This window comes from Filicampus tigris, chromosome 4 (assembly GCF_054856515.1).
Source record: "Filicampus tigris isolate MCC_2025a chromosome 4, RoL_Ftig_1.0, whole genome shotgun sequence".
NCBI lineage: Eukaryota > Metazoa > Chordata > Actinopteri > Syngnathiformes > Syngnathidae > Filicampus > Filicampus tigris.
Window position 1 is genome coordinate 10979222 of NC_141220.1, and position 22076 is coordinate 11001297.

Sequence of the window (22076 nt, forward strand, 5' to 3'; positions counted from 1 at the left end):
AATTGTGGGATTGTTTCTGTTTTGATGATACCACTTCTTTATTAATCACCTTGTATGAAAGTTAACGACAGGGACTCCGGGCACACTGTTTTGGCGAATACAAGACTAGACACAAAGATGGGAACACTAGATATTTTTGCACCGTTTCCCCATCAATATGTTGAAATGGGCCGTTGGAGGATATACTTTAACCTGTTACTTTTTCCAGTTGGCACAGACAGGCCAATAGTGGGGCATGTATGTTGCGGGATACTTTTGTGATAGGCTTAGGGTAGAGGCACAAGCACAAGAAGGTACACAATTTCCTGTAAGTAAGCATCAATATTTACATCCTGAATTCTGTCATACGCAGTGATGACAGAAAGTACTAAGTACTAAACAGGCAATGTGTTTTATGTATTTCATAACAATTGGTTCATTAATACAAACAATATATTTTTATTTCAATATTTTCATGAAAATTGATTGTGATTATTATTAGGATAACTGTTAGATATTTTACATTTTACAATGTATTTATTAATGCATTTAAATTAATAATTAACAATAAAATAACTCCATCCATCCACTATCAGAACCGAGAGAATAGATGATTCTCTTATTAATAAATTTATCGTAAAACATTTTTAAACTCATCTACGAATTACCTGCCTGGCTGCCTACTGTTTACTTTAAAAATCAAAAGTGGCTCATTTTAACTCATCTGTGTCAATATATCAAGATTCATGATTTTATTTTTTGTCCATTGTGAGAATATTGCCACAAATCAACATGCTAGTGGTGCTTGTTGCCATGGAAACGAGAGCAGCATTTGCAGTCTGCGAACAGGAAGAGGAGGGTCACTTTTCTTTTTTGTTTGTTTGAGCTAACCATCGCTCTTTAAACGCGATGGACATACCAGACACTATCAGAAGACGTTTGGAGGACTTTTCTCGTAATGTCTTTGTGGACCAGAGTCAGTCTCCCACTAGAGAATGCCACACGTCGTCAACACACGGTAACGTCAAAATGCTGCTAGCATAGCAGCGAGCTAGCACGACTAACGTTTGGAATGTTGTTCGTTTGGAGCAAATAATTAGTGTTTCCATGTAGCTTTGATTATGCTCAACAACTACACGACTCACCTCTTTGTGTCTATTTTTCCCCAGACAGGCGTGTTCTGTCCAGTCTGCCCCTCCAGATGTCTCTGTTCTTTAACATGTGGTTCTTCCCCCTGTGGTTGATCAGTGAGATTGTCATCCTGCACCTCAAAGTACGAAAGAGCATGTTGGACGGCTCACGTTAACATAATGTCTCGGAATGAAAGAGCGCGTAGCTATTAATATGATCTTTTAGGCAAAATGTTTGTCAACACAAGTACAGTAAGTCTCATAATATTCAAGAAAGACAAAATTAATAAGTTAGTGGGTGCAATGAAAATGCATCTAAATTCCAAAGCAAGTTCTCTTGCATTTCGGCACTCCAGGGAAGAATTTGTCTGGGTTCAAAGGGCAGTGGCCATTATATTACTGAAGCATGGGTCAGTCCATAGTGATGCGGCGAACACACTGAACTTATTAAAACACACTTTTTAAACTCATTGTAAAAATGAAACACAAATGCTGACTTATTTTTAGCCAAAACACTATCCGACGCACAATCATTTACAACTTGCATGAAATGGTAATAATTTGTTTATTTCCAACAGTCCTTTGTCTTTCCCTCATCATGTGATTTGGCTGCGCAGCTTCCAGCCGATTGTAGATTTTATTATTTTTTTTGTCCAATCAGATTTCAGATTTGATGTGTTGCCATTGTCAACCCCACACACACACGCGCGCACGCACTTAGTGTGGTAAACAACTTTCTATAATTGTTTGTTAACCACATGATTTTTTTTTTTTACCAGTATTCTGCATTGCCAGACTACTACAAGTTTATCCTTATGACCATCCTCATCCTGATGACTGTGATTGAAGCCATCAGACTTTATCTTGGCTATGTGGGGAACCTGGGTGAAAAGGTAGCACATCAACAGTAAAATGATTTTTGAGATTCAGTCCAGCACCGATCACAAAAATGGACAAAATTTACATCAATGAGCACAAGGTAGCTAAACAATTTTGATGCTATTTTCTGTTTGCGGAAGGTCGCAGAGTTGGCTGGATTTTGGCTGCTGAGCATCTTGCTGCAGTTGCCACAAATCCTGTTTCAGCTTTGCAATGAAGCCATTCTCGTACAGCCCCTGGAGAGAGGCATTCACATCGTTTTAGCGCTTTTCATCCTCACGCAGGTATGCTACTGCTTTTAACCGTGGGCATCAGTACTTCGATCATCTCCATTCTTGTAAATGAGTGATTTGCATTCAAGTTACATGAGTAAAATCCTTTTCCCTCTTGAATCCTTTAGGCTGTTGCTGGTTTTGTGGCTCTCCGGGGCTTGGTCAGACACACAGAAAGTCAATTCCATCTCCGCCAGTTTGATTGAAACATCTTTTTTTTTTTTTTTTTAGATCAACTACACATACATCAAAACTCATCAAACATCCAGGACTCTGTAAGCACAATGTCACGTTTTGGTTTTGTAAAATTGTAAAAACAATGGACTTATTACAAGAAATCATATTTATTTTTGTATGTTCTCAGCATGTTACATGTTTGTAAATAATAAAAAAAAAAACCATGCAATTTATGTATTATTTTTATATTGTTTATTAAATGTAGTTATCAATGGATGTTATCTTGACCCATATTATCCCATCATTACAATTAAGTTCTTGTATAATTTAAATTGTACACATTCAAGTCAAATTGTCAAGTTATGTTAGCATAGGTTATAACAGACCATATACAATGACATCAGCATCAATGGGATCCTGTTAACTACAAGCTTTCACATGTTCCTTCACATCCATCCAAAGATGTTCCATTGACTGACCAGAATGTCTGTAATCCCAACATCATACTGTAAAGTGCCACAGACTGGGATGGCCTTGAGGCAACTGGCCTCTCTGGAGCAGTGCCATTATTGAGCTACTCTTTCTGAGGTAGGGGCCTGATATCCTCAGCCTGAGGTGACTCACCTATGGTGCCACTCTGTGGATGTGGACGGCTTCCTTACAGGGGGTAAAACACTCTTTGGTCTTCTCTCTTCTAAAGTCGAATTGCTCTGTCTGAGGAAAAATGGAAAACATGCAAATATTTGTCCTGTTTTTTTTAACCAAAGAAGCATGTTATACAGTTGAATTACAACATTCAGAGCCAAGGTACAACTTGAAACTCCCCAAAGGTTTGCCTCAATTGTCACACAAACCATCACCATAACATGGCGTTGTGTAAAATGTCAGCATGTCTTGAAAAACTTCAACTCAGTGAGCAGCGCATCTAAATCAATATCAATATCTATCGATCTTTGCGACCGCAGATCTTGTGAATGAACTTCAGCCTCACCTGCGCTAAATTTAAAGGGAATGAGAGGAGCCGCTTCCATTGGCCAGGAATCAAGTTGGCTGTGTTCACTCCCACAACGGCTTAAATGCCCATTTCTAACTGCACCCATCTACCAAAATGCCAAAAAGGAAGACAACTCCACTTCTGTGTGCCGTTAGACTGCACTTTGCACTGGGCAAGAAAAGCGGGCTCATGGTGTGCATACACTTTAAAGCTAGAGCCATGTACTGTAGAATAAAGTGGCTGATATTGAAGTTGGGGGCGGTGGGGCGGTGGCAATTAAAAGAATGATACATGTAAATGGGGTGCGAGTTCAGGTCAGTGATTGCTATCCCATCAATTGCCTTTTGGTCCAGCAAAACACAAGGTGAAAGAGGTTGAGTAATTGAGAAATTTAAAAAAAGATGACAAAAAGAATGAGAGGAAACCATCCACTTTCACATTCATTTCACCATTCATTTATAAAAAAAGTTTTACCTATGTCCTTGCAGGTCCGTGTACCTTAGTACAGGCAGTAAAAAACGAGGGTGGGAAATAGGCTTTCTCTGACAGATTTCTGAGATGAGATCTCGACGGTTCATCTCTCGAAATGGTAGATGTTTCAGCAATCCAACTAAAGCAAATACAAAACCAGATTGATCAAATTTATACCAGTTGAAACTGCAATCAATATTTAGTAGAAACACATAATGTTACAATTTCCATATTGTGGTTTCCCTTAAGGTAAATGTAAATGGACTGTCACTTGTATTGTCTACCTTCAGTACTCAAAGCGCTTCACAAGCACTTACATAGTTATTGGTTTACACCACTGCAAAGGTCAACCACATTTACAATCATATTAATAGTCATGTGACTGTTTCAATCAAAACGGATCATTATTATCTTTGTAAAGGCATAGTTTCTGGAACAGCACTTGTATCGGATCCTATAAAACTGTACATATTTACCTAATAAAATGAAATATTGTGGCCATTAAGTACAAATGAACTATTGTGAGTATTAAAGACAAACCTGCAAAGTCTTCCTCTCTCACACCTTGCCATTTGGGGTTGGGCATTTCTGCAAGTACAGAAGGCAGATCCTGGTGGACATAGTAACGATTTGGCGCCACTAAGGAATTTTGGTCTCTGTAATGATCATTATCATCACTGATGCTTGACGTCAGGTGCCTTGTGGGAACAATGTCAAACATGGGACGATGAAGGCTGAAAAGAAGAGGACATTTGTGAAGCTGACTGAACTGACTGTCGCAGTAATTGCAGGTCCAGGTTTTACCTGTAAGATGTTGCATTGACGGGTGATTGCCCTGAAAGAGCGACACAAGTTTTAAAAATGTGCAACTTCTGCATGACAAAAAAAAAAAAAAGCGTAGATGAACCACTCACGAGGCATGCATTGCTGCTGTTGCTGATGATAACGGTTAGGATGCTGCTGCTCTTGCTGCTGTTGAGACTGCTGCGGGTTATTAGGGTCCTGCTCCTGATCAGGATGATAATCCAGCTGATGATGATGATGGTAATGTTGCTGCTGATAATGTTGCTGCTGTAGATGATGATACTGATGATGATGAATCTGCTGCAGCTGTTGATGGACCGGGTACAAGAATCTTGGAGGGCGTCGAAGGAGAGCACTGAAGTGCAGCAGCTTCGATGAGTATCTCCACTGTGCTCTGTCTCTTTGTTGGTCTGCATTAAGCAAATCTCAAGACACACAAACACCCAACTGTGTCATAGGACATTCAAATACACATTTATGGCTTACATTCCTTTGTCTATTTCAGAGTCTATGCACTGCAAAAGTAGTGCCCGATTAGTGGCCATTCCATACAGGCTATATCCAGAACACACCTCTCGGAGGTGAAATGGCTGCATAAGGGTTGTTTGGGCATACTCTTTTCTTGCGACGCGTGTCTGCCACTGCCCTCATGCCTTCTCGGCGATTAGCCTAAAACAGCACAGTGGAAAACTTCAATTCAACTTTCATTCAAAAACACATTCAAAATAACTAAATGTTTCCTTTTCTCTTTTCCACTGTGATAATCTGGTTAAAGGTAAATAAAAAAGGCTGATATTGTTAAAAAAAAGTTTAACAAAACAACAACAACAAATTGGCAGACAAAAAGACAAATGAGGTGGTTCACATCTTTTTTCACTTTTGTTTGGTCTTTGCAGAGATGTACATTTAACTGCCTTGAATGGGAAACTAAAAAAGACTGAGGCATTGTTAGGAGGGTGAAATAAAAGGGGTACAGGGCCCTGTGTAACTACTTTCATTGAAAGAGGAATTCAACTCAAACATTTTTTTCAAGAATATATTCTATGCAGGCCCACTAGTTGAAACACGGCATTCTGATTAATATTGTGCTTGCGCAATAAGAGTTAATCCACCCGTTTTTAGTCATCTCATGGGGCGGCCATTTTGTCTCTTCTGGCAACTGAAATGACATCATAGCTCACCTGTTTTCTGAAGCTGAGCCATGATTGGTTGTTATCTGAGCCCTGAACAACTCTGATGTCATTTTCAATCGACAGAAATGACAAAATGGCCGCCCCCTGAGATGGCTAAAAATGGCTAGATTTTGCTGCTTAACTCAATATGAATTAACACAAAACACATTATCAATCAGAATGCTGTGTTTCAACTAGTGGGCCTGCATAGATTATATTCTTAAAAAAAATGTTTTGGTTGACTTCCACTTTAATATGAGTCAGAATTGAGACATCGAATTTAAGTTTAAAGTTATTTAATTTACTGGCTAAACTATGTTGGAAAATTGTATTACATGTGTTTTTTAAGACAATAGTGATGAAATTAATTACCTTGAGAGGTTCAAAGCCTTGCCAAAGGGTAACATGACTGATCCCCAGATAATCAGTATTTGGTGAAGGGATCCCACTTTTCCGGTCTGGAATATTTACCTTGACAGGCAAAGGGTTGATATAATTCAACATCAAGAAAAGTAATGGGATTTCCATTCAAGACCTTATATTATCCGTATATCATATTGTGGAGATGAGGTAAATCAGTGATTCTCAACCAGTGTCCGTGGCACATTAGCGTGCCGTAAGAGATCATCAGGTGTGCCGTGGGAAATTATCCAATGTAAATTATCTTGACAAAGAAAATATATTTCTAATTTAAAAAAATATATACAATTATGTTCATTTATTTATGTCAACCACGTATAGTAACAGGCAAAACAATAAAATGTTCTTCCAGTAGAAGACAGAAGGTATATAATGACCCCGTATAGCTACTTTTTGTGAATTGTTTTGCGAAGTGTTGTGCCGTTGATTTTTTTCGATGTGAAATATGTGCCTTGGCTCAATAAAGGTTGAGAAACACTGCGGTAAATGATGAGACAAGGAGAAGTAGTCACGTCTATTTTACTCTCCACACAAACCTGACTGTTTACTCAGCAAGCATCAAGCTAATCTCTTTCTAACCTCATCATGTCAATCATCCCTTTATATACATAAACATCTTTCCTGGTGAAAGTATCTCCCTTGTGGGTCACCACACAGCCCCTCTAGCCCCACAGAAATCATCATAACAAAAGTACATAATTGACAGATAATCATAAACAATGTCAAGAAAAACAGGCGGAGGGCAGCATCAGCGGCTAAAACGACTCTGATTAGCAGGAAGAAGGTTCAGGGCTAGCATTATGTCTGGAACTGGGGCCGGGCCCAAGACCACGGAAGGCGGGTGCCCATGCTGTGGTGGCAGGGCCTACTGCAGCAGCACATCAATGTCCCTTCGTGGTCCGCTTTGGTTTACCTCCAATTTCCACAGCAAAATGTTTAGCCCCTACCTCCACCACTCAGTGGCGAGGTGTAGGAATGGGGCAAAGACGTCGGCAACCCCCTGGGACATAGCCCAATGAGAGGTGGCAGACCAGGGGGCTACGGCTTTGGGAAGAATTACCCGGAGATATGTAGTGGCATGCCATAAAACCAGTTCCGCAGAAGATGTCTGAAGGTCTAACTTGGGGGCAGAACAGAGACCCAGCATGACCCAGGGGAGACGGTCGGCCCAGTTGCTGTCCGTGTGGCTGCCCCAAACAAAGCGGCTTCCAGAGAACAATGAAATCGCTTACAGAGACTGTTGCGTCGCAAGTGGTACGCGGCAGCGTGGTAAATCTTGTGCCGTCCAGAGCTTGATGTGAACTGTGGGCCCCTGTGAACAAAGGTGGCGCACCCCAAGACGCGATGAACGGCCAGACCGTCTCGGCTGAGATAGTAGTCGACAGGGGTACAACTTCTCATCAAATGGTGGTCTTATCCACCATGGTGAGGCGGTGAGTGAAACTGTGCAGCACTACAAACAATGCCAACAAGCTCTGGTATGGTGTTGAACCCTCCTGACGTCTTTCCTGAGGCCCGGCCAGAGGAACCTGGCCCCCATCAGCTTTGTGAAGGCTTTCACACCCGGATGGGAAAGGCCACGGATGGTGTGAAAAACATGGCGCCGCAAGCCAGATGGCACGGTGGGGCGTGGTTCGCCGGAGGAGATATAACAGAGGAGTGCGGTGTTGGCTTGATGTCAGTTGTCGTCCAGGGCAGCGAACTCAATTCCCAAGTGAACGGCCCCCACAACAAACTGAGAGAGGCATTCGGCAACATAGTTGTCCTTGCCAGCCGTGTGCTGGATGTCTGTAGTGAAGCCAGAAATGGTGGACAGCTGACGTTGCTGAGGGCAAGACCATGGCTTGGCAAATGTCAGCGGCTTGTGGTCCATGAAGGCAGTGAACCAGCGGCCCCCCTCCAGCTCTCGGTCAAAAGTGCTGGACTTCCTCTCGTCACGGACTTTCCTGCTGAAGAAGGCTAGCGGTTGCCAGTCCCCACCAACTCACTGCTCCCACTGTGTAGTCTGACATGTCTGTTGTGAGTGCAAGTGGGGTGGTGGGAAATATTCCCTCTAATTTTCCATGAGATTAAGCATTCATACAAACTCCCTGAGCATTGCTTGGACCACGATGAGCAACATCAGACATGGCACGCGGTGGCCAAACAAGTATCATAACAAGTTACATTATGTAGTTGTTACAAAAATATTCAAACCACCCGTACATCCAAAGGAGGATATCATTGGCTAGACATTTGTACTACGAATAAAATGAGCCAGAGTTTGTAAGAATCGGTTAAGATTTCAATCAATGTAAGTAAATGGGAATTTTGGTAATAATATTTTTTAATAAATTATGTCTTCAATATTTGTTTTTTATAATTCAAAATATATGAAGTGAAGATTGACGAGTGATGCTTTTCATCAACAATATGTGAGTATAAAAATGGGGTAAAAGGTAAACTATGTTAAATGTTGAATAATGTTTTTACTAACTACTCTCAACTAAACTGCATAGAGCACTGCTGCATACAAAGTGCTGTACATGGAGCAAAAATTTGTCATAAAACAATACTGTAGCCAGTTGAAGCAATAAATTATAACATAAAAACAGTAAAACATTACAAAACACGAAAACAATACCGAGTCTCATGCTGAGTCAAAAGTTTACTATAGGTGTTAAATTGCTTCACTTGTTAGATAATAATCCTCAAGAAATATTTTAAGGACTTAGCCTAGCCCATGAAATGTGAAAATTTTCTCAAAATCACACTCTAGTTGATGTTAAACATTAAAATTTTAAGTCTTTGGTGGTAAATATTAGTAGGGTAACTTAAAATTATGTCCAGTCAAAAAATGTCTTACAATAAAGCTCTACGTGGCCCCACTAGTCTAAATGCGGTCTTCTGATCAATACTGCGATTGTGGAATATGAACTAAGCAGAAAAATCCACCCGTATTTATCCATCCATCTCAGTGGGTGCCTGTGACCATTTTGCCACTTGCTGTGGTCCGAAAATGACATCCCAGTGGAAATGATGAGCATGAGCAAAGACCGGGTGGCCTGCAGTGGTGATGTGGTGCTCCACGCTGTGCTTAGCCTCAGCTGCCGAGAATGAGAGCTTGGTGAGGTCTGGTAACTCGAAAAAGCAGCCATTGATACGGATCCCTGGTAGCAGGCGTCTTTGACAGGAAGAGCGCACCGGCCCATCCAAGCAGAGGTACGTAGTCTGCGCTCAGCAGTGGCGTGGATACAGAGGTTATTACAAAATCCCAGTTGAAGTAGTGGACACAAAAACACACCTCCGTATGGGTGTGCCACTAGAGGCGTCCATCGCGGGACCTGTCTGCCCGCCTTGGTGTCTACTGGCTGTGCTGGCAGGATGCTGCGCTGAGCACGGAGGTTTATCAGCAGACGGACGTCGGCCGGGCTGATATGGAGTCGGTAATAAACCACAACTTGCAGCCCTGGCCAGCACCCCTAGCTGATAATGAGCGCCAGCAAACTGCTGAGTTTGCAATACTACTTGGGCTTAGCGTCAAACCTGGCTTGGTAGGAACATAACCCGTCGTCACGTTGGTGGGGGCCGTCACTGCGGCGTCTGTAGTGCCCTCCGAGGGTGGCGCGTGGGCAAACTGTGAGGAAAACCCTGTCTGCCTCCTCAGCGAACGCTAGGATTGGTTACTGAGAATCGAGTGGAACCGGAACTAACAATCCGGTTCGCGAGTTGCGATAACAGATACTATATAAGCGTGGCTGAACTTCGTAAAAAAAAAAAAAAAAAAAGACAGTCTTCTGCTTATTGCAACACATTTCATTAAATAATATCACTTCAAATATGACAAAATACCTCCACATATGCTGTCTTGGACATTACTGTGTTGCCTCTGCCTTCATTGCTCAAAATTTCAAATTCATAAGTTTGATGTGAATACATTGGTTAAAAGTAACTCATAGTAAACTTCACAAACAGTAAAAAGTACATTTCTTGTTTCTTTTTTTTAAAGTGGAAGTCAACCTAAACATATTTTTTTTCAATAATATGTTCTATGCAAGCTCACTAGTTGAAACAAGGCATTCTGATAAATATTGCGTTTGTGGAATAAGAGCTCATCCGCTCGTTTTAGCCATCTATGGGGGAGGCCATTTTGTCACTTCTGTCAACTCAAAATGACATCAAAGTGTCTCAGGGCTCAGGTAACAACCAATCACGGCTGACTTGTTTTCTGAAGCTGAGCCGTGATTGGTCACTACCTGAACCCTGAGTAGTTGTGATGTCATTTGTAGTCGACAGAAATGACTCAATGGCCGCCCCGTGAGATGGCTAAAAAGGGATGGATTTTGCTGCTAAATTCATATTGCACAAACGCAATATTAATCACAATGCCGGGTTTCAACTAGTGGGCCTGCTAGGAACACATTCTTGAAAAGAAATATGGTTGCGTTGAATTCCACTTTAAGAATAGGAATTAAGAAATGTTAGGAACCGGAATTGAATCGAAGGACTGGAATCTGAACCGGAATAGTCCGAATTCAAACGATGCCCAACCCTCGTCGCACGGTAGTTTTTGTAGGAGTAGAGGGGGGAAGTGGCTAGTGCAGTGTGCATCACCACGGTAAGATGCTGCAGGAATATGTGCATGAACAGGAATGACAGAACAGCCGAGTCTAATACAGCTAGCATCCTTTCCATCAATTCAGATGGCCATTGAGGCCACTGAGGGACAGCAGTCGATCTGCCTCCTCCGGTTTGGACACTTCAAAGAGTCTCAAAAGAAATGCTTGGAGCGCATATCATACTTGCCAACATGTGGTGGAGCCTCCTGCAGCTACGGCTGTCATTGAGTGCAACACTGACACCACATGGAAGTATTTCTTAACATCCTGTGTTATTCCGCTTAGCTGGGACAAGGCCTCAATGTGCTGAAACCACAGCCTTGGGTTATGTTGCCAAAAGTCAAGATACTTGACTGTTGCTGCGCGGATGGCATCTGTCGTTATTGCTCACGTCGAGGTAACCGATTGGGGAGAGTCGGTAAATGACGAGACAAGGAGACAAAGGCAAGTCACGTCTCTTTTACTCTCCACACAAAACTGACTGGTTTACACAGAAAGCTACTCTCTTTCAACCCTTTCAAGTCTAGCATCCCTTTGCACCCAGAAGTATGTCAACTCCCCTCCTTCCCTTAAAGATACAGGTTCCTGGTGAATGTCTCTCCATTGTTGGTCACCACAATACATTCCATATGTCATACCTGCCATTTTCTCCTGTGTCTTCTTGGCCTTTCTTGGATGCTGTCTTTTTGTGCATTTTCAATCTCATGCTGAAAATCAGGCTCCTGCAAAGATCCAAACATCCAAATGTTTGACTTTTACCAGTTGTTGCACAACAGGTAAATGAATGGAGTGTTGTCTTACAATATGGTGAGTGATACTTTGCAGAACTTCGGGTTGCATCCTACTTTTCAGCATGTCTCTTTCTTTGCGAGTCATTTTCTTCTTATTCTTTACTGGAGACTGTTTTGGAGGAGAGGAGCAGTAGATGATCATTTATATGTTTAAAATCTTATCTAAGTCTGATTAGAATCTGACAAAAGAGCTTCTCCATTTCTCCATGGGAGCAGATGGTCATCATATGTACCTCTGCAGTTTGTGGGAGCAAATGGAGTGGAAGTCCATCAGAATCAGAACTATTGGAACCACTGGTGCTGCAAAAGCAAAAAAGAAAATTTAATAACACGTATCAATCAATCACAGTACTTTATTGCTAGACTTTATTGATGGATTGATTATTTTTGCAACAAAAATTAAAATGTGTTTTGTGTGTGCACATACGCACTCAATGACCCACGTTTGTGGGCGTATTTTATTATCTCATGTATTCATTTTATTTGGAATGCAGGTTTTCTCAATAACCTATCGGAGCCTATTCATTTATGTTGAGCGCCATTGATAGATCACAACACAATATAATATATTACCCAGATTCCAAATCATAGACAGAGAAGTCAGTATCCAATTCTTTGCCCCGTTCTCGGACTTCTTCTCTCAAGAGAGCTGTCACTTCTTTTAGACAATAAGTGACCTGAAGCGGCATAATTAAACCATTAAATCAGCTGCGTGTGTTCGGGTCAACTTAATTGTGATGAGGTGTGCATTGTTCTCTTACCTTCGTTGGATCTGGATCAAAATAGTCAAGTAAGGTATCACAAAAATAAAAGCCCAGGGACTTAAGATCTTGAGTGGTAAAATGTGTTCCCTTCCTATCACCTGATGAAAAGTCATACTTGAAACACATACTAAAAACATACACATAAACCAACATATTCAGAAGGTGTACACCAACCCTGCGTGGAACCTCCAAAAGTGGCCTCCATGGTGTAGCTGTTTTTGATTCCAAGTCTCCACATGGCGACTCGCCCGGTTCCCTCTTTGCTTTTCTGCACCTGGAATTTGCAACTCTCGAAGGAGAACTACGGAAAAGGAGGTGCAGGGACTTGTGACTGGAATTATGAGCATGTGCACACACAAAGAAAGGCATTTTCGTGACCAATATAATACCTTGTTTTTGATATTCTTACTCAGCATCAAAGGGAAAACTCTCTCTTGAAGCTTTGGCAAATCGTCATCTTGGTTATTACAACCGTACATAAAGACATTGTTTTTACGGTTGTGGCCATGGAAGTCGCAGTAGAGAACTACATCTGTCAGCTTTATCAGTCTGGGGAATAAAGACAATAATAAGACAATAACCTCTGAGTTTTTTTATCCATGTTTTTTCAATCAAAGTATAATATAGTACAGGAAGAGAGCATGCAATCAGTGAATAATTACAATACAATAGACAACAATAGATCAACAAATGTATCGTTATTCTGCCATTATTCTGCCATTACAGTCATAGTATGTTTCGAGAAAATCCCCACCTGATTGAGAGTCCCAATCTCAGACTAACACAATACAACTGGTTGATTACAAAAACAATGTGCTCTGTTATATACAGTATTTCTGAAATCAGTTGCCTAACTTGTACTTAATATTCAAGGAGCGGGAGTCTATCTCAGCTGACTTTGGGCAAAGCCAATTAATTACTGAGCACAGACATCCATTCACACGCTGAGTGGGAACTAAATCCAGGATGCCTATATGGAAGTCAGACGAGTGAAACACGACACCATCGGTGACTTATAAAAAGTTACCATAGAGAAAAATAAACCAAAAAAAAACCATAAAAGAAAAATAAAAAAGAATAAAGAAAAATAAAAAGTGCTCACTTTTCCACCATGTTCCTGGTGTGCCACACACATGGAAAGGAATCCCTGAGCGTAGTTTTGTAATTTCTGTTGAGGTCCCTGCCTGCCAGGGAGCAGCGGTAATTGCCAACCACCACACCGTCTGGGTTCAGCATTGGCACCACCTGAAGCATATGATGGGGGGGGAGCCTTTTAAAATGCCTGGCATGAAGCGCTGATAAAAGAAAATGTTGGCTTCCTGGTCAAGTCTTGAAACATATGACAGCAACTACGTCACTACGCTGTATAATAATAACAACAATAATAATAATAATAATGATAATAACAATAATAGTTGTATTAAGTTCATTTTGTCTTCCTTGTTATCTATATTTTGGTTGATTCATATATAACAGACAATCGCGATTTAGGTCATTTAATTACCTGACATGTTTCGGCGTGTACTTCCGCCTTCATCAGAGTGTCATCAGGTAATTAAATGACCTAAATCACGATTGTCTGTTATATATGAATCAACCAAAAAATACTACTAATAATAGTAATAATAATAAATACACTAGAAGATAATAAGATAAAGCGTATCAACTACTCAATTTAGTGGTGCAAGTTACCCAGATATTGAATCATGTAAAATAAGATATTAGAAGTTATATTTTGAACTTTCTCGCCTTAAAAACAAAAGTGTCTCGCAGAAGTTGCGCATCATCCGAGTTCCCCAGCAAGAAGTCCAGGAATCCCTCCATCAACCAGGATGCATTGGTTTCTCCTGGGTGTACTCTGGCCGTGACCACCACAGCTCTCTTGCTTTTGCCCTCTTCTTCTTTTTCGCCAGCCCGTGATGTTACTGTCAGCAAGTAGACTGCGTTTCCAGCAAGACTGTGGCACAGGACCCGTACTTTGCAGTATGACACCACTGCTGGGTTGGATGAAATGTGCCTGAGATAGCGTTGTAGGTGTGAATAGGTATAGGGATAGCAGTGGGCGATGTAGCAGGTGTCAAATTCATATGGGAACTGGAGAGTCCAAGTGAGGGAGTACAGGGTCCTTGACTCATTGGTATCCTTTGTATTCTGAAGTGGGACAGACACGGAGCTCTATGAGACATACCATTAGTGTTGAGCACAGGGTAATAAATTAGTAAATGCATACATTCATATCATAGACCACATATCCCGAAGAATGTTGCGGGTGAGCAGGATCTTATCACATGGGCGAAAGGCAGATTCCACCGGCAGACTACATTTATTATATATAAGTGTAAATACAATAAGTATTTGCAAGTTCTCCCACTTAGAAATCCACCACTTAGAGACCTGAAATTTTCATCGCAGGTGCATGTCCACTGTGTGCCAGGGTATGAGAAAAAATATTTTTTTGCTAATCTGTACCCACAGTTTAGTAATCTGTACCCACAGATTAATAAACTGTACCCACAGTTTAGTAATCTGTTCCCACAGTTTAGTAATCTGTAACCGCAGTTTAGTAATCTGTACCCACAGTTTACTAATCTGTACCCACAGTTTAATAAACTGTACCCACAGTTTACCAATCCGCTTGCATTCCGCCACCCTATAATGACAATAGGGTGATTGCTTGTGGCGAGCGAACAAGCTTGTGAATGAATTTGACGCACGAAAAATGAAAATAAACACATTGGATAATTGTAGCCGTTCGCAGCTGCTAAAACTGCTTAAGCAACACCATAGAACTCAAGCAATAGTATTTCCATTTGATATAAGGGGATGAAAGTGAAAATAAACCATGCCATGACTGCTCTAAATGTGATTCACAAAGCATTGCACTACGCTTTAGAAACAATATACTTCCTAATTGAATTTACGGCTGTGTTTACGACGAAACGCAAGCGGTTTGCTAAACTGTGGGTACAGATTAGTAAACTGTGGGTACAGATTAGTAAACTGTGGGAACAGATTACTAAACTGTGGGTAGTTTATTAATCTGTGGGTACAGATGAATAAACTGTGGGTACAGATTAATAAACTGTGGGTACAGATTAGCAAAAAAATATTTTTTTCTCATACCCTGGCACCAGAGGGGCTCCGTAACTGTGAGTGACATAATCTAAAAGGAAAAATCCAGATATCACAATGTATGATTTTTTTAACAATTTATTTGTGTGATACAGCTGCAAATAAGTAGTTAAAACACTGGTAATAATCTTACAAATTCTGCTCTTGCATTGTACATTATTCACATAACAAGATCAAACAGACTTTTTGGCTTGATATAAGATTCAAAGTCTAGGTTAGATATCTGATTTTGTTTTCAGTGATTGGCAGTCTTATGGTGAGCTCAAACTTGTCCCAACATTGGAAACTTCTTCAGCATGTCCAATTTGGCCATCTACAACAGCTGTTAATCAAAATACATGCAGAAAAAATGTCAAAGTTGAGTCTTAGAGAATATAAGTCAGTGATACGTACATTTGCATTTTATCTTCAACAGTTGGCGTTGTTTTATAGGAAAATTAAATATTCTTTGATTTAACCTGCAATACATTTTATTTTAATCATTACTGGAGTACATTTCATTTTCCTATATTCAAGCGCAGTGTTTGTAGTCAAACTGAGCACATTACAGTGGCTTACAATAACTTTAATGACTGTATACTTTATTCAGATAAATCTTCTGTCTTGTTTGAATACTGTACTTGGGTCTATGTAGGTGGTGAGTAACACTTTGTTGTGTAGGCAGAGCCTTAGCTTTGGAATCAGCCTGCTATAAGTAACAAAAAAGCTGCTGATAATTGCTACAACAGGTGACAAACAAAAAAAAAACATTCCTGTGAGTTTAATAGGTATTTACCTTCGTGCAGCTGCGCAGCACATCCAGGATCCAGGAAGAGTTGGCTGGTTGGTTAATTACATATAAACACAAAATATGTAAAAGTAAAAAAATGGTTCAGCAAGTATCCTACAAGTTATGTGAAATGAAATTTACCGGGACGTGCAAAGAGGGCACGAGATATTGTACTTCCGTATTTCAGATGATGGAGAGCCCACGTGTCCCTTCACTTGAAACTGTCTCAAAATGTCCATCCAGAACATCTGTAAATCAAAACACATGCCCAAAAAAAGGTCAGTGTTCACAGTTAGATTATATGGGCCGGCGATGTAAGCATTACATTAAAATTATCTTTAGCAATTGTCTTTATAACATTTATTTAGGTGCAATTTATTCAAAACGAAATTATTTAGGTACCATACATTTTTCCCTGAATGTAAACACAATGTTTATGTTTAAACTGAATATTACAGTGACTTACAAAAACAAATATATTTTCTGTAAATAAATCCTGTACCCTGTTGTACGAATAGGTGAGATTTTAAACATGTAATGATGTAACCATTTTCAGTGCAGTGTGGTCATTAAAACACATGCACTCACCCTATTTGTGTTTCTGTTGGAAATTACTACAACAGCTAACGAACTCATTGACAACATTATTCCAAGTATTACTGTGAGTACTTCGTGTTTACCTTCATAGTAGCGCCATAGCAGAATCCATTGCTCCGGTGTCCAAGAATGACACGTGGTGTTTTGTTGGTTGTACCATTTGTTCACTTGAAGGTCAATTTCCACTATGACTGTTGTGATCCGTGAGCATTTTATCATCAGCAAGCACGTCCCCTCAAAAGATGCAGCTGGCCCCTTAAAGATCCTAGTGGCTAGGTTGGTACTTCGAAAGCCCCTGGGGAATCTGTTTACCTAAGTAAATCTTTTTGGTGGAAACAATGGGCCAACTCAGCTTCCATCCAACCATTATCCAACCACGGTAAATTGAAAAGTACTTCAAAATATTCCTGCAGTGGAGGAGGGGGATATTTTTTGCAGATTTGGAATGATAAGCAGGACAAGGATAATACCTCAATAATATTATAATTTTTAGTGAGTTGATTTTTGTGAAAAAAAAAAAAATTACAAAATGAGTTCTTTCACTTCATGCTGGTTTCTTGTTCAACAGTTTTGTGCCACACTTGAATGGTAATTTTTATGTAAGAGTCTTTAGCAAATACAGAATGTGGTTATTTTGTTGTTTGCTTCAAATCTTTTGTTGTTGGGATATAAAAGTGGATCTATTATACATGCATTGAAATATCTATCATCACAAATTAAATATATTAAAAGCATGTATTTTGCATGCATGCATATTTGGTCAGTTTTTAAAATAGAATTATAGTTATACATTTGCTTAAGAAGTGTGTGGTCGTATGTTCCCCCCAATAGTACTGATGAAAAATTGTGGCCACCTCAAGCATTTAAGTTGACCATCCCTCATATACGTGTAATATTTTTTAACACCAAAGATTATTGGGAAAAAATGGGGATGAACCTCCAGTAAGCATTTCCCAGAAAAAGCAGGAATTGCTGCCCTCAAAAAAACAGCAAAAACAAAACAATAAAATTGAAAGCAATATAAAAAAATATTGGGGGGGAAAATCCACAAATGGGTAAATCCGTGCGTGCCAAACCTCATGTTTTGTTTATCACTAATTGTGCATTTCTGGTGTGTTGCGCAGCAAACAGTGCACATACAAGGATTTCCTGTACTACAAAGACCAAGATTCCTTGCGGTTGAGCATGCGCAGGGTCCCGTGCAATCGGGGTATTGCGATCGCCGTGTGTATGCACACAATTGGGTTTAGAAAAGGAGTAACCCCGGCATATTTGGAATTTTAAAAACCCGAATAAGGGCATATTCGGGCTATTGCGTTTATATGTCTTTTAAAAACCGAAATACTTCCAATATCCGTGTTTTTAAAGGGTTATTGACTGCATGTAAACGTCGTCACTGTGTATGATTATTTTTAACATCACTCCAGCTACCAGGTTTCCAAAAGGTTAAATATTGCACTTTACCATAGCTCAAAATATGTGTAACCATGTGAGAAAGCTCATAAATGTAGCAGTTACTGAACTTATCTCAAACCATCTACCTGACTGCGGTAGTATGTGATGTTTGAGCCAATACGTCTCCATCCAACAGCACTCTCCGTAGCAGCTTTCTCAGAGTAGAGCAGAGGCTTCATTCCCTGGGAGTAGAGGCTGCGGCGCTTCATCAAGTTGACAATAGTAAGGCGGTAGTTCACTCCAGCCTTCATGTTCCTCACTCTGAAGTAAAACCACTGTGTGTGCTTACTGGTGTACAAATCTGTGCGCAGGGTGAGTTCATAATCATAGGCACCCCTGAGTAGGAGACAACACATAAGATTAGTGTAACCACAAAGTAAAAATAATGAAAGGAAATGAGAGACTCACACTTGCACAGCCTTCTGAAGGTTTCCGCTCTCAAATCGTGATTCAAACTCAAGTGAGAGGTCTGTCGGGTTGACGTCATTAGAAGAAGAGGTGCTATTCACAGACAACCGTGAACCTCCAACGCGAGAGCATGTGAAGTAGGGCCACTTGTTGGCTTAAAAAGAATGACAAGCAAAAGACATCTGAATCTGTTTTTTAAACATCTTCTATTGTTGTTTACCAAAGCGGCTACGGCAGATCAGATGCTAACTTTGTTTTTGTTCAGTTAGCTGTAGAACCGTTCTTTATTCACGCATACCTCATGTGGGGCTGCACCTTCATTTTTGTTAACCTGTTAGTCTTTTATTTGATTCCCCCACTGAGCACTTATTTTTACTGTACGTCATGTCTATACTTTATTGAGTCACTGTCACATTTCCCCCAGGTATCAATAAAGTATTCTCAGTGTTCTATCCACTTGTTTTTGTCCAAATTAGTAGTTGACATGATGACAGATTCAAATCCCACAGTCACTTAATGTGTTTCTGGTCTACATCAACATACACACAGGAACACTGTTGCAATTAACAACAATGCATGAGTGTCAGAAGACCCTGGCTTTACAATGATAGTTTTGTCCTTTTGATTGAGCTATTATTTGAACAATGTTTGAGATTTATCAAATACTGAGAGCTGTTTCTAGTATTTAGTATTTTGTTGATCTTATTTATGTATTCATTGTACTTACAATTATGAAAACAGCCTCTCATGATAGATTAATATTTCTAACCATATTGTTAAAAACATGTGCTTTAAAGGTGCACTTTCATTAGACTTGGCCAATGGGTGTTTGTAGAATATTCCCAATTACAGTAATGTTTATTTATAAAGTTACCTTCGTCGATGCAATAGACAACTTGTCTGCTCTCCTCCCCAGGTGGCAAGGGTGCCGTCTCATGGCCACTTGGGTGGTAGAAAGGTTCAGGATTTGGAGGCTCCCAGTCTATGAAAAAGAAATGAAAGAAATGAAAAATGAATATTAAGTTGGCTATCAGATTCCTTGTGTATTAAAACATCAATGTCACGATGAGAATTGTGTCTTTACCTATGTGATGGATTGCATTACTGATGACCTCACACTCTACCGGCCAACGCGGGCAGGAGATAGATGGGAACTGAACCAGGTCCAGTGGTGCTCGAAGACTGAAAACTGGACGTCCACCATCAAATTCTACACGCAGCTGCCTGGTTCGCAATGTCTGACTAATCGATACTAAGGAAGCACAGAAATCATTATCTATTTTTTTCTAAGCTTTGAGTCTTGCTCCTTTCATCGTTAAGTATATGTGGATTGTGGATATGCAATTCTCATTGACGCCGTCCATTACCATAGCCTCACAAAACAAGATTGTTCATTCAAGGAGTGTACTTATTTCATAAATAATGGTCAGGCATTAGGCTTGAGGGCCACATTGCAAATATTTTAAGCAGTCAGGATACTCTAAAATTTATCAAAAATAAATCTCTTTACATCGGAGACAGTAAACACACATGAAAAACAGCTTACACTTCTTTTTCTCTGCTACATCCTCCTTTTCCTCCTCTTTGTTGGAGTCATTTGTGTCAGATTTGTCTAATTGGTAGGTGTTCCACCAATTTCTGATGGCAGGGCCGGCCATGGCTGATGTTTTCCTTGCCTAAATGGTCAACTGTAAAGCATACCTATGAGTACAAGTTGTTATAATTAAACCACCAGAAGGGCATTTACTTAACATGTTTATAGTAGCTTTAGTTTGAGATGGTGCACAGCTAACCTGCAAGCCTGCACCACAACGAGAGCGGTATTTAGCCACACCAGAAAAGGCTAAACATTATAAAGACAAAATGTTGAATGTACTTAGCATAAAATATTCATGCTCACACAGGTATTGTGAGAATGTATAGTGAGTCAAGCATTCAATTAAAGACCATATGCTGAAGTTGAGTAATGTTTCACATGTCTAAAAATGACTTTTTACGCAAGAAAATGAGAAGAGCATGTACACAGAAAGGGAATTAAGCGACAGTGGTGGCACTGCATGCCACAAGATCGTAACACTTACTAAACGTTAAAGCAGATATCATCCCCATGATGTTTACAGCCCCTTGGTGCCATGTTTGCATATGTGGGGATATGATATGTTGCGATTTCTTTCTTTAGCACTTAGCCTGGTAACAGCATATCTTTGTTGTCCTCTTTCTCTTCTGTTCCTATGTCTCTCAATAGAGAACATTCAGACTAATATATATAACGTACACTATTGACAAAAATAACTACATTAACAGTGCTTTAAAAATTGAAGCACAGGAAAAAAAATAGCTGGTTTATTTACAATATACATTGTGATTGACACAGGGAATGATGCAGCAATGATGTCACATTATTTATATTTTGTAAATATAAATATTTCAAAGCAATTACTTAAGTGTCCAATCAGATTGCGCTGATGTCATTCCCTGTGCTGCTTGAATTGAAGACATTCATTTCTCCTGCATCATAGTTAACTGGGAGCACAACTCTACAAGTCCGTCTACACCACTGCCAACTACAACCCCAATCATAAACATGTCATTGAATTGTCTCTCTTTTGCAATGTTAATCAGAACTGCAAATTATTATGTAATGTAAAGTAGAATAGGTAAGTATGAGTGTGCAAGTGTACCTAAAACTGCGACCGTCGCTTATCGCTGCATTTCAGTCCCAGCGTCTCAAGAGAAGTTTGTATAACAACCCACTCTTCATCGACCAACAACATGTTGCCCAGCAACCGATGGGCTAAACAAAACAAACACCAATGTCATCTCTTTTTGTTAGCTAGGCCTCTCGAACCTACGAATTCGACGTAAACGCTTGGGTCCAATTCACAGAATTACAGTAGCTCGTTTTTAGTTCAATTAACATTTGTGCTGTATGCGACGGTAAATGTCTAAACTGGTGGAGAAATTAATGAATTCATCTGATTCTATCACAGAGAAGATAGTCCTTTTGGCCAGCTAAAATGGCCGTCACAGAACGTTAGTACACACAATACTAGTTCTACTAAATATTAACTTAATTTTAATTTACATACAGTACAGATATTGGCCATCAGTTACCTAGCAATTCTAAACGTCCATAACTGGTTAGTTTTTTGTTTTTTCCTAGACAGCAGGGATTCATCCGGTCCTCATGGGGCTACCTTGTACACACAGGTGCCATGTTCGTGACACCTGATCAACACTAGGGTTGCAACTAACTTAATAACC

The 22076-nt window shown here is 40.1% G+C and overlaps 2 protein-coding genes across 12 annotated transcripts; one reads left to right on the forward strand and one right to left on the reverse strand.

The window, feature by feature from the left end:
• Positions 1–788: 788 nt before the first annotated feature.
• Positions 789–3035, forward strand: tmem17 (transmembrane protein 17). 3 transcript variants are annotated; one of them, XM_086029450.1, is made up of 5 exons: positions 789–997; positions 1149–1252; positions 1889–2002; positions 2129–2272; positions 2492–3025. In XM_086029450.1, the coding sequence occupies exons 1-5, from the start codon at positions 889–891 to the stop codon at positions 2537–2539; spliced, it is 519 nt and encodes a 172-aa protein (XP_085885576.1). In that variant the 5' UTR covers positions 789–888; the 3' UTR covers positions 2540–3025. The 3 variants fall into 3 exon arrangements, with proteins under 3 accessions (XP_085885576.1, XP_085885575.1, XP_085885577.1); XM_086029449.1 differs by having other exon boundaries at positions 2389–3020; XM_086029451.1 differs by having other exon boundaries at positions 829–997; positions 1153–1252; positions 2389–3035.
• Positions 2719–21625, reverse strand: agbl2 (AGBL carboxypeptidase 2). 9 transcript variants are annotated; one of them, XM_086029441.1, is made up of 22 exons: positions 21494–21625; positions 20359–20513; positions 19897–20064; positions 19687–19794; positions 18813–18966; positions 18491–18740; positions 14201–14626; positions 13554–13696; positions 12841–13000; positions 12626–12752; positions 12449–12549; positions 12261–12364; positions 11921–11987; positions 11698–11796; positions 11535–11618; positions 6251–6349; positions 5279–5375; positions 4817–5131; positions 4707–4737; positions 4443–4636; positions 3906–4041; positions 2720–3151 (listed from the first exon to the last, which is right to left on the reverse strand). In XM_086029441.1, exons 2-22 carry the CDS (start codon positions 20468–20470, stop codon positions 3058–3060), a joined length of 3069 nt encoding a protein of 1022 aa, XP_085885567.1. In that variant the 5' UTR covers positions 20471–20513; positions 21494–21625; the 3' UTR covers positions 2720–3057. The 9 variants fall into 9 exon arrangements, with proteins under 9 accessions (XP_085885574.1, XP_085885573.1, XP_085885567.1 ...); XM_086029445.1 differs by having other exon boundaries at positions 20359–20488; positions 21494–21573; XM_086029443.1 differs by having other exon boundaries at positions 20359–20500; positions 21494–21573.
• Between the last annotated feature and the right edge of the window lie 451 nt (positions 21626–22076).